Raw genomic sequence first — 13,729 nt, 5'->3', positions numbered from 1 at the left:
AAGTATTTTAAATTAGAAAGTATGTATTTTAAACAATAACACTTTTGTGCACCCCATAAAATCTTACCGACCTTACATTTTTGAATGGTAGTGTAAATAAAGATATGTACTTAACACATTATGGCTCTATTAATTGTGAAAACATTACATTTTCTTTATGCACAATTAAATTATTTTTTTTCTTTTGATTTTGCAGTCAAAGATGACATGTTCTGGAGTAATCAAACTAGAGTTTTGGTGTGTTTTAAGGAAGGACTCTCACCTGGTCGCCAGTGTTGGCCCACCCCAGGCAGAAAGTGCCGTTCACATATCCAGTGTTGTGAGCCACATCCTCGTAGAGTTTGCTTACGGTGGTGGAGGCGGGCAGGTTGAGCGTCAGCCTCTCATTTACGGTCTTGGCACTGGTGATGTCATGCACTATACACAGCACCCTCGGCTCCTCCGCTGCACTTTCAATCTGTAAATGCACAAGCACATAATGTGAGATTTGTTAAGTTTACTTCAACCAAGCACACACATGAGTTTGAGCTCAGCTCCATTGCTAAAATCTTCTTCTAAAAGTGCAACAGTCTTCTTGTGCCTTGCAATATCATCAGAGAACTGACAAATCATAGAGTTACGCAACGACCAGGAAGAAACATTAAGCAAGGAATCATATACATATATGATACAAAACTACTTAGGTTAGATGCCTGCAATCCACCATGAACAAATCAAGGTTAAACAAGAACAAAAGCATTACAATATCTGTGAGCAAACCTGACTAATAAATCAATAAATATAATGTGGTTTAAAGAGTAAACATTCACAGGACTCTAGAGTGCGACCAATTTGGTCGCATGTGTGACCTAATTTCTCAATGGTGCGACTAAAACAAAATCAGAGGTCGCACCGGTGCGACAAGCCATTTGAGGGGGAAAAAGGGCTCACTTTTAACATTGTTATATGCTTGAACTGTTTTATATCTATAGATTTTATTTTAGGCAAGTCGTGATGATCTGAGAAGGCTAAATTGATCAAACATAGGCTCACTGTCTACCGCTGCCCGCTTGGTCATTACTTAAAAAAAAAAAAAAAAAACTAAAACTTATATTTAAACAAAAAATGCTTGAAACGTTTTTCTAAATTAACTTAATACAAACCGAAACGAAATCACTTTGCTATTACATACAACACTGAACTATTTTAAAAGCTGAAACAGTAGTTAGGGACTGTTTAGCTGTTCAAATCAGACACTAGAGCATCCCTTCATTCAGACACAGTGAAGATCTGATCAGAATCAGTTTAGAGGGGCCAAGTCTGGAAGATTTTGATGCGAGAGAGTGTGGCCAGCTGGTTGAGACAAGGCCAAAGATCAAGAAGGCCAAACTACAGGAGTTGGTCATCCAAGGGGCATGTGAGATGTTCAGTTTGAAGCCCTAAAAACACTTCATTTAGATTTTATTTCATTTATCTTGAGATGTTTTAAATTTCAGCTCAGTGAAACACTTTAAGCACCAACACTTTTTCAGTAAGTTAACTTCCTTTTAGAATTGTGCTTCAAATAAAGAAATTTATGTTGAACAGATTGTTAGTTAATAATTTTGGCTTCAAGTCAATATTGCCTATATGGACAGCGATTGAAAAAAAAAAGTGCCTTGTAAAACTGCGGTTAAAGGCAGTTTTTTCCAAATTTGTTTAAACTTTATTTATATATCAATACATAATTAAAAAGTACTCTGAAAAAGAAAGTATAAAAATCGAGTGACTGTAGACCTCTCACGACTGTTTTAAAGACAGCTCATTATTTCCATTCACTCCACCCCCTCCCTTCTGGGCTCCTATAGATTATTTATCGTCTCTACTACGGCTCGCTAAGTAATGTTATGTTAGCTATATTACGCAGCTACGTGTGCTAATGACACATGCTTCATGAAAAAAATATGTATGATCAAAATACAAAAAGAAAGATTTACCTGTCCAGCAGAAATAAAGCCATCAAGGAGTCACTTTTCAGCCCCTTGAGTTCCCTCAGTTCTCGCCATGAACTGAGAAATCAAATTTCCCTTGATCTTTTAAAATATAACGGGTCAATGACCTATAAAAACACACTGCAAGTTTCAAAACTCTAAACTTTCTTGTTAGTTTAAAAATGGCTTTTATTGAAACCAAGCTCAGAAAACGACTCGTATTGGAATGTGCCGCTATATGATGTAATAGTGTGGCTAAGCCCCGCCTCCACAAGAGAAGATCAATGACTGCTTTTGCATCACTGCCTCTTTAGCCCCGCCCACTGATACACACTTGTAGTAGTAGGAGAGGAAATATTACAGAGACGCTGTGACACGGTGTCATGTAAGTTGTGAAAATAGTCTTTGAACTGCCTTCCTTGTGATCCTAATCTAGATAGAGCACCATTGTGCCACGAATCAATTTCTCTTTCAAGTCAGAAGTGGCGCTGCTGCCTGCATGTCAGAAAGTAGGGGTGCTCCGATCACGATCGGCCGATCGTTAATGCGCATCTCGTCAGTAAAGCCGGTTCTCTAATCAGCGGTATATTCCATCAGGTGCGTGATTTCACATAGAGCAGCTGTTACTACACAGAGCCGTTGTTAACTGCGAAGATGCGCAAATAAACGCTAAAAATGGACGTGGATTTGCGCATCTTCTCAGTTAACAACGGCTCTGTGTAGTAACAGCTGCTCTATGTGAAATCACGCACCTGATGGAATTTACCGCTGATTAGAGATCCGGCTTTACTGACGAGTAATTGAAAATAAATCACAAAGGGGATAAATCACAATTATGCAGAAACTGTATCTTCCGTATCTGTATCTTCCGTATCTTCCTTTGAAACAGCCAGCAGACCCTACGACCACGCACCATAATAGGAGCTCCGCATAAGCCAATTTTGACCCGAAAGACACTACACTTCAAAAGCTAATGTGAAACTTTACTGGCTTTTATGTTTTGACTTCCTGGTTGCTAGAATTCTAAACATTCCTCTTCTATCTAAAGGCAACAGATGTTCTCTGGGCCAGGCTTTTGCGTGGCAGCGGGACAGAGGCAGAGTTGTTGGAAATGTGGGATATGTGCAGAAAGTCTGAAGTAGCAATGGTAATCTGAAATAATGGCTACAGCGACATCATTAGGGGAAGATGTCCAGACAGAACGCATTCGGTGAATTATTTAATGTGAAGTGATTTACAGTACGTGAAAACCAGGAACGCCATTCTTGGAGCAACGTGAGGTTAAGTGCTTTGCTCAAGGGTACTATTAGGATAAAAGTGTTAAAAGCAGTATAAACTGATGCCAATATATATGGACTTTAATTTTAGCCAGCTAACCTAGCTAGTTGTTGTTGTTATTTTATTTCATTTTAATATCCGAAAGTTAGTGAGAAGAAGAGAAACTTTTACAAGCTGCATATGTTATGGACAGCAGTTCTGATCATCTTTGGTTTCTCATTTGAAGGCATATTGAGTAAAAGAGCTCCATATTTAACGAAGCGCACACAAAAGACCTTTTGAAACTGGAAGTGAAATGACCTGTTTTACAGAATACGTTAGTATGTTGCGTATAAACCCCATTTTGATTTTTCAGCTACAAATTGTGGTCACAATATAAAAATCCAGGTTTGCATGCTTTTTATAGGGCTGCATAATTTGGCTAAATTATATCAATATTATATCAATACATGCATAAAATAATAATTATTATTGTTAAAAACAATAAATATTCTGAGTATTAAATTTTTTAAATTAAAATTAATATAAATTAAAAACTAATAATTTTATTTTACAAATTACTAATAATATGGCTTCATTTCCTCTTTTACAAACGTTACACCATCAAACTTTTATTTTGATGGAAAACCACAGGGATCCCAGCTTCTCTTTTGTTGACGAGCGCTTCTCTTTAGTATGGGAAGATGGTTGGCACATGTTGCTTTCCAGGATGCACATTTAAATGACCCAAACTTAGAGAAAACACAGAGATGGAGTTTGTGTGGAGCTGAATTTATGGAGTTTAAATTACTTTTAACAGAGTTGCTTTGAGATACTGAAAACACTGGCGGATAATGAACTGTTCATGTGTGAAAACACAGTGCCGTGCTTTACTCTGAAACACTCTAGCCTATTTTTTTTATATAAATCACAGCCTTTGTGATTTGATACTATGTGATTTTTCGATACCCTGTGATTTGATTTGATCGCATTAAGCTATGATGTAATTTTGGTTTTATTTTTATTTTAATCATGCAGCCCTAGTGCCATAGCGGTGTACTGTGATCCCATGAACCTTTGTGATATCAGCACACATCAATCAGCACTGACACAGGATACATCCCACAACTATGTGAAAGAAAAGGCTCAGAGTGCTTTAAAGTTAATCTTGTTGCACCGGAGTTATAATATAACTATAAACTTCAGTTTAACAGCCAAAATTAAGACACTGATAAAGGATCATAAATTGTTACATTTCTCTCCATATACAGGTCCTTCTCAAAAAATTAGCATATTGTGATAAAGTTCATTATTTTCCATAATGTAATGATAAAAATTTAACTTTCATATATTTTATATTCATTGCACACCAACTTAAATATTTCAGGCCTTTTATTGTTTTAATACTGATGATTTTGGCATACAGCTCATGAAAACCCAAAATTCCTATCTCAAAAAATGAGCAAATCATGAAAAGTTCTCTAAACGAGCTATTAACCTAATCATCTGAATCAACTAATTAACTCTAAACACCTGCAAAAGATTCCTGAGGCTTTTAAAAACTCCCAGCCTGGTTCATTACTCAAAACCGCAATCATGGGTAAGACTGCCGACCTGACTGCTGTCCAGAAGGACATCATTGACACCCTCAAGCAAGAGGGTAAGACACAGAAAGAAATTTCTGAACAAATAGGCTGTTCCCAGAGTGCTGTATCAAGGCACCTCAGTGGGAAGTCTGTGGGAAGGAAAAAGTGTGGCAAAAAACGCTGCACAACGAGAAGAGGTGACCGGACCCTGAGGAAGATTGTGGAGAAGGACCGATTCCAGACCTTGGGGGACCTGCGGAAACAGTGGACTGAGTCTGGAGTAGAAACATCCAGAGCCACCGTGCACAGGCGTGTGCAGGAAATGGGCTATAGGTGCCGCATTCCCCAGGTCAAGCCACTTTTGAACCAGAAACAGCGGCACTGGACTGTTGCTCAGTGGTCCAAAGTACTTTTTTCGGATGAAAGCAAATTTTGCATGTCATTCGGAAATCAAGGTGCCAGAGTCTGGAGTAGGGCTGGGACAACGCGTCGAAGTCATCGATGACGTTGACGCAAAAAATACGTAGACGCAAAATATGCGCATCGATTCGTCGACCTGTTTTTATTTCTCTAAAAATACGTTTGCAAAACGTTTACCTTATGTGCGCTGAATATACGCGATGGCCGGATCAACATTCTGTCCAACGTTATATAACCAATCCAGGGGTTTTTCTGCATTGATCAGTGAGTGATGTAGAATAGAATGACTGTGCTGCACCTGACAGGGCGCGTACGAGAGAGAGCCCCGGCTGCGCGCGCTCACTCACAAGTCTTCAAACAACACAAGCGCTTCTTGCTCTCTCTCTCCATCGTGCATATTAATCAAAATTATTAAACACGATAGAAAAAGGGCGAAACACCCAAGTTTCACACGCGCTCGCGCACTCACAGTCTTCAAACTACACGAGCGCTGTCTTGCTCTCTCTCTCTCTCTCTCTCTCATTAGACACGATAGAAAAAGGGCGAAACGCCAAAGTTTCACGTGGAGCATTCGGAGATTTTTTTTTTCTCCATGAGAGGCTGCTGGCTCCCACTGTTAAATTTTATTTTTTGGAAAAGCACTCTCTGTGTTAGCTTAAAGCCCTAAAGTTTACATTGGTTACTGTATTCTTTCAATTGCTCTAAACAAGTATTTTGGGTGAACTTTTTTATTGAATGCTAGACATCAAGATGTTGTTATTTTCATCTGAAAGAAGAACTTTTTTTCAGTAAGCTAGGCTTTATGTGTTCAGTAAGCTTGTTTCAGTAAGCTATGTGTTTTCAAGGCTTCAAGGTTTTATTGAATGCTATCTCTATACAAGTGCAAAGTAATGCATTCTTAGTCAGTCTTTTATTTTGTAATTTTAAGAGCAATAAACATATATTGCAATGTTAAGGAATTCATGTTTTTTTTTTTCATTCAGATATGTAAATCAACATGTATAAATTGTTAGTAGTCAATTAATGGGGAGATAATCGAAATCGAATCGGTCTGGGAAAAATAATCGTTAGATTAATCGATGCATCGGAAAAATAATCGCTAGATTAATCGTTTAAAAAATAATCGTTTATCCCAGCCCTAGTCTGGAGGAAGACTGGGGAGAAGGAAATGCCAAAATGCCTGAAGTCCAGTGTCAAGTACCCACAGTCAGTGATGGTCTGGGGTGCCATGTCAGCTGCTGGTGTTGGTCCACTGTGTTTTATCAAGGGCAGGGTCAATGCAGCTAGCTATCAGGAGATTTGGGAGCACTTCATGCTTCCATCTGCTGAAAAGCTTTATGGAGATGAAGATTTCGTTTTTCAGCACGACCTGGCACCTGCTCACAGTGCCAAAACCACTGGTAAATGGTTTACTGACCATGGTATTACTGTGCTCAATTGGCCTGCCAACTCTCCTGACCTGAACCCCATAGAGAATCTGTGGGATATTGTGAAGAGAAAGTTGAGAGAAGCAAGACCCAACACTCTGGATGAGCTTAAGGCTGCTATCGAAGCATCCTGGGCCTCCATAACACCTCAGCAGTGCCACAGGCTGATTGCCTCCATGCCACGCCGCATTGAAGCAGTCATTTCTGCAAAAGGATTCCCGACCAAGTATTGAGTGCATAACTGAACATAATTATTTGAAGGTTGACTTTTTTTGTATTAAAAACACTTTTCTTTTATAGGTCGGATGAAATATGCTAATTTTTTGAGATAGGAATTTTGGGTTTTCGTGAGCTGTATGCCAAAATCATCAGTATTAAAACAATAAAAGACCTGAAATATTTCAGTTGGTGTGCAATGAATCTAAAATATATTTACATTTATTCATTTAGCAGACGCTTTTATCCAAAGTGACTTACAGATAAAGACAGTGGATGCAATCAAAAACAACAAAAGGAGCAATGATATATAAGTGCTATACCAAGTCTCAGTTAGGTTAACACAGTACACGTAGCATGGGATTTTAAATATAATAAATAAAAAGAAAACAGATAGAATAAAAAAATAAAAATAAAAAAGAATAGAGCAAGCTAATTAGAGGTCTTTGCACATACACACACACATACATATACAATTGCATAATGAATGAAAAGAAAATAGAATATAAAAAGATTAGAAAGGTAGTTACGATTTTTTTAAGAATAGAATTAGAATAGTGAGTGCTAAAGTTAGAGGGTCATATATAGGGTAAATATATGAAAGTTTAATTTTTATCATTACATTATGGAAAATAATGAACTTCATCACAATATGTTAATTTTTTGATAAGGAACTGTATCTCTGAAAATATAAATAACAGTGCAGTAAATGAAAAAAAAAACATGGCAAAAAAAAAAAGAACTAGTTCTATTAGTGGTCAACTGATATATATATATATATATTTAATTTTTTTTCATTCTTTCTGCATTGGCCAATTAGTTTTTCTGTTTGTCTGCAAAGTGTCAGAAGTGAGACATTTATTCTGTCTGATATTTTCTGTCTTTTTTAGTTTAGTACTTTTTGAACAGTTCAGTCTAATAAATTATTAACAGAAATATTAAACATATTAAGTAAATGGTTTATATGAAAAAGCATAGCGTGTGCCTTTCCATTATTAGTAACAGAACATTCTCACATGAATGCACCTTTCATTTAAGCAAGTCTTTGAATTTTTTATAAATTCTTAATTCCACAAACATTCCAAACAAATCCTGCTGTTAGATGCTCTGAAGTGTGCATTTGTTGTCATGTTTTTAATTTGTGGAAAACTGTGAGTTCTGAAAAAAATCAGAAAGCTGCTATCTAAAGGACAAAATCATAAATAAGGGTTTGAGAGGAGTTGTTTTATTTAGTAAATATTGTAGTAGTAATTTCTAAGGCTATCTTCTTGGCAAAACTGACTTGCAACTGACCTGCATTACTACAATAGTTAAATAAACAACATACAAGCCAAGGAAACAGAGAAATACAGCGGTTACATTCATACAATTTACTTTTTAAATAAACATGATAAAAAAAATTTAATCTTACTACATAAGTCAATAAATAACATGTAAAATGTGTTATTTACCATCTAAAATATTGTTTTATTAAATGCATCATAGCATAACTACCATGGAGTAATACTTTTTAATTATTAAGGTCGAATGATTTTCTTTACCTTAAACAATATAACTTATTTAACTGCACTGACATTTATTCCAGAACGAGCTCCAGTCCTGACAGTTAAAGGTCCAAAAGAGTAGCTGGACATTAAGATAACGTTAAATAACTCAGCTCTCATTCGATCTGAATCATGTCCACATATAAAGTAACAGAAACAGCATATTTGACCGAACAGGTTGCCACAAATTGTTATTGATTAAAATCTGATTTGACGTGTGCACAGACTTTTAGGAATGAAAGTACAGAGCAGTCCTCAGATACCTGAATTATAACTCTAATCTGAATCATGAAGAGTGAGATGAATGAAGTGATGTGGATTAAATCCAGCAGTCTAATCTGTGCTGCTAACACACTCACTATGGCGCAGAGTTTAGCGCCTCCCTGAACTCACTCCACCAGGACACTCTCCAGGATGTGTGACAAGTAAACAGTCGGGCAGCAAACATGACAACACGCTACCCGGCTTTAATAATAAGACAAACCACCGGACTCGAGTGGTTATTATCGTATTTACTCGACTGGGAGGACTTGTTGACTGATAGTTAGCCGAGCTGCTGCTAGCCGCTGAGCTCAACGCTGACACGCACTTTCACGTCTCTCTCTACAGCTATTCAAACGCGAATCCCCGGCTCATGGTGCGATTTATAGAGCGTGCTGGTGTCATTTCTGTGTGTTATTCCGGTGTGGATCATCTCTCACCTCTTTGGGCACAAGCTGGTGTTCTTCGCTGGGCACCATCATCTCCCTCGGATCCTCAGCCGCGGTCAGCTTGTCAACAGGAGCTCCGCGAGGCGCTTCGAGACACCATTCTGAGTGTGTGAGTTAAAACGAGGCGATATCGAAGAAACTACTTTGGGGCTAAACGGCTGGTAATCCGGTTTAATGTGTGTTACTTTATTTCTGCTTGGACTGTAAGCGAAAACAGCAATCAATGGAGAAAAAATGGCCGCGACGCACTTTCGCGAGACTTCACATCAATCTGCGTCACTTCCGACAACAGTCTGCCTCTGTGCACATAGACATTTTTTTTATTTTATTTTATTTTTTTATTAGAACAATATCAATTTACAAACTCAAATGGGGAACAATAACTTGCATATGACAAAATATACACTATTCCAGTCACATCTCCATCATACATAAATGACTGTGTATATATATACAGATATATCACTACATACAATAACAATAAACAAAACAAAAATACTTTAAACATTTCAGGGGGTTGCAAAAGAAAAAAAAAGAAAAAAAAAAAAAGGCACATTTTTTTACCAGTCTTAAAAGGATAGAGACTCATACATGGTTTTATACAGATCTTCGTGGTATTGATTATCTTTGGATAAGAGTTTCAAAGATTCTAAGTATTTATGACATTCATTTTTAAAGCAGTTTAAAGAGGGTTTACTGTTATTCCACTTACTTTTATGTATATGATATTTACCCATTGTGATAATAATGTTTAACATCAATGACATATTTTTCGAAAGACCATCTACATCGGCAAAAACCAAAACCTGAAACAAATTTATTGATGGAATACCAGTGTTGATATCAATATTTGTGCACATAGACATGGCTCAAGGCGGAGTCAGCTGTGTCGTCACTTGGCGGCCATCTTAGGTCAGGAGACTGCGCTGCTGCTCCCTGCTGCTGTGGACGGAAGGTGAGTGACATACGCCAACTAAAATGCTCGTAACTTGCTGAATTCTTGACGGATTTACAAACGGTTTGGTTTATTACAAACCTTATTAACGTGGCTATGATTTGTGCTGATGCCGATGTTTAAATTGTAGCTTCACGTTTTGAGAAACGCTTAACATTGCAGCGTAGCTGTGTGTTTCATGGCTGCCCTCTACTCTAAAGTGATACCACAGTCGACATTTTCAATTATTAACAGGTTTCCTGAGACCAACAACGTTTCTTGACAACCTAATCTTTTGTCTAAATGTCATTTTGTGGATGTGGTTGTATTTATTTGCTGGCTAGCAGTGAAGAGGTCGTAAGTGAGTCACCAAGCAATTGTAAATTGGTGGGAGAGGCAGGGTTAGTCTTTCGTTTCAACATAGCTTTGAGTTACGCATGATTTCCAAGTGGTTTGGTTTCTTAAAAACATCTTTACATTTGGATTACTTTGTTGGTTTTTTGTTTACAGAACTTCTGATTACGCTTGTGGAAAATGAGAGGAGGAGAGGGAGGGAGCTGTATTGATTATATTGTATTGATGGAAAGAGTTTTGTGTCCAATTGTGTCTTAATGTTTTTTTTGTTTTGTTTTTTGTATATTTTGTATATTTTTTTGTAAGTTTTTTCTAATTGTGTGCCTTTGGACCTAAGTAAAAAAACAAAAAACAAAGACCCATCTCTTTTCTCTTTATTTTACAGAATGGCAACTTGAGACCGATTTATATTATACATAAATTTACACATGTATTTAATAATGTAAATATTAGTAATAAACTAAATTGCACTATTTCATGTTTCATGTACCTTATACATATTGACATCATTACTGTGTGTGTGTATGGGTATACCGAGTACTTTACCTGTCTAGTCTACTTAATATACTATTTTCTTAATAAACTCCGTGGCTATAATTTTTCACAAGTATGCAGTTAAATAGCCGCATCCCTGAAGTTTATGACACACCAAGCCGTTTGAAAATCGGTTGAAAATTGAGCAAAATATAGTTATTTCAGCACTACATGCACAATAGACTTTGTTATAACTGGACGAGCGGTCCTGTCCTAAGATGGCCGCCGTGTGACGTCGTCGGGTCCCATTGGCTCTCAGCGCCGTTAAGCTATCTAGCCTTTCTATACATGTCTATGCAGGCAACACTTCACCTCCACAAATGACGCGGCCAAGTTATGTCACCTCTTTGTACGTAATGTTAATATGTTCTGTACTTTTATCTTTGTTACTTCTTTGTTACCTAGTAGAAATAACAAGAAAAATAATAATCGATACTTTTCTTTTACGGTTTATGACACAACAGCGGTTTTTTAATCCCCCCCCCCCCCCCCAGCAATTTGCACTAGACATCCACAATCCATATTTTGAGGGCTTCTGCCTTTTGTTCATGTTTGTTTTACCAATGTACAACTGCCAATGTAACATTCCATACATTTTTAGAAAGTTAACCTTATGTTTGTGATATTTAGCAGTGAAAAATAAATGAAATATTAAATAAATTATTAAAATAATACCTCAACCAGAACTTTTTTTTTTTTTTTTTTGTATTTTAAGCAAAATAACAACATATACATATAAACCACAGTAAAATAATGAAGAATAATTTCCACAATTTAGCAGTTTGAATTGTTTTTGAGTAATAATAATAATAAACACATCTTACACTACACTGAAAACACATGAACTGCAAGTGACCATAATTGTTACAGTAAATACACAATGTGTGTGCACACACACACACTTTACTCTTCAAGACCTCCATCTTCAGTGAAGCAATCCCAGCTACAGTAGCCAAGGTGGTCATCTTCGGAGTAAACCCCAAAAGCACTCCCTATTGTCCATTTCCCTGGTGACCAGCCCCACAGTCTTTGTGAAGCTGGCTGCACTGTAGGCGACTGCACCTAGAGATGATGTAAGGCTTTCTGTACTTTATGTGATAGTGTCTCTTTAAATATCTTCACTGCACCTGTTCAGTATCAACAAAAATAAAAAATAAATACATTTTAATGTTTCAGTCAAAGGTTTCATGTTTGGGAAATGGAAGAGAGTGAGATTACTTGGCCTTATTGTTATAGCCACAAAAAACAAGAGGGTCAATCACACTTACTGAAGTCACTATCAAGCCAGCTGAAGTGTGCCTCCTGTTAGTTAAATATGCTCCTGACTGACAATGTTGTTAAATCTCTGGCATGAACAATTACGTCAGATGGGTCAAGTTTAATTACAATACTGACATTGCATTATCATTAATGTTAAAGCAATGTACTTGTTGCTGAAGGTTCCTGGGCAACCACAGTTGTGCTTTGTTGTTCTGATGCATCTGATTGCTGGGCTGGGGACACAAAGAAGACATGAGCACAGCAAAACTGGAACAAGACTATGTCTGTATACTGACATGATGTAAATTCAACACAGAAAAGTACAGCATCAAACACCTTTGACAGTCCTAAAGCAGACAAGATGATGGTGCACAGAAGATCCAGTCTCTATTTGTGGAGGTGTTATGAGCATGGATAACACTTGATATACATTTAATCTGAAACAAAAAAGTCAAACAATAGAATAATAGAACAACAAATAGAAAAAAATAAATATGTACATGTTAATGTCACATGTAAAAAGACTTTGACTTCTAGGATGGCAACATACAATTAAAATGTAAAGAGTGCTGCATTTTCCATGCCAATCCTATCCCTGCAAGTGAATGAAAAATTAAATATGAAAAAAACCTCCTCATATGACCTTTTTAACATTATACAACAAATGCTAAAGGCATACACATACAAAACGATTGTGTCCTTTCATTATTCACTACGTTATTTTAACACAAGCCACCAAAAACTAAGTTATACCTATGCTAGCTGTCATGTAATGAAGGTAAAAATTTAAAGAACAAACAATTAACAAATAAGTTTATCAGAAATGTATTATCCAAACCGTACTTCCCCAGTCAACTGAAAAGAAAGTATGTTCTTCAAGAATTTAGTGAAGAAGAGGCAAAGAAAATAAGGAAGCGTTATTTTACTTATTCAGTTCTTCCTAAAGCCAAAGAAGTAAGATTTAAAATTCACAATGACATTTACCCATCTAATAACTTCCTACATGAAAGATTTAATTAGGTGAACCATTCATGCAGGTTCTGTGAGAAAGATATTGAAACTGTGTTGATCACATGTTTTTCCAATGTGAATCTGTAAAGACTTTTTGGCTGGAATTTCAAAACTGGCTTCATTCAAAACATAAATCAATACACCGTTTGACTGTGATCTCAATTAAGGTTGGAGTATTGTTGAAGGAAAAGATCCTAGAATTTTTGATAAATAACTTAATTACTTTGTGCAAATACTATATTCATAGATGTAAGCTTTTAAAGATTAAACCTCACTTCAGCGGATGAAAGAATGAACTAAAGATATTTTTAAAGTCTCTTCATTACATGATGGACATGCTTTTAACTTGTTTTTGCTTTTAGAATAAGACCCTCATCCTTCTTTTTCTTTCCCTTTTTTATTCTGTTTTATCTTATGGTGTGATTATTGTGATTATTTTTGTATTTTTTTCTTTCTATTTGGCTGTATCAACACTAATAATATGTGTTCAGTTGTTGAAATGTGCCATAAAGGTTTGTAATTGAACT

General features: G+C 36.5%; 1 protein-coding gene across 1 annotated transcript in view; it reads right to left on the bottom strand.

Annotated features, from left to right (window-relative positions):
* LOC132110410 (ubiquitin carboxyl-terminal hydrolase 47-like) overlaps positions 1 to 9,376 on the bottom strand; it is a 28,043-nt gene extending 18,667 nt beyond the window's left edge. Inside the window, exons 1-2 of the mRNA XM_059516982.1 lie at positions 9,101 to 9,376; positions 263 to 457 (exon numbers count right to left, since the gene is read on the bottom strand). Of these exons, the coding sequence (XP_059372965.1) occupies positions 263 to 457; positions 9,101 to 9,142 (237 nt within the window). The 5' untranslated portion in view covers positions 9,143 to 9,376. The remainder of the gene's footprint in view (positions 1 to 262; positions 458 to 9,100) is intronic.
* Positions 9,377 to 13,729: the final 4,353 nt, after the last annotated feature.

This window comes from Carassius carassius, chromosome 2 (assembly GCF_963082965.1).
Source record: "Carassius carassius chromosome 2, fCarCar2.1, whole genome shotgun sequence".
In the NCBI taxonomy this organism is placed as follows: Eukaryota; Metazoa; Chordata; class Actinopteri; order Cypriniformes; family Cyprinidae; genus Carassius; species Carassius carassius.
The sequence above is the reverse complement of the archived record's forward strand: the minus strand, read 5'-3'. Positions and strand labels throughout refer to the sequence as shown.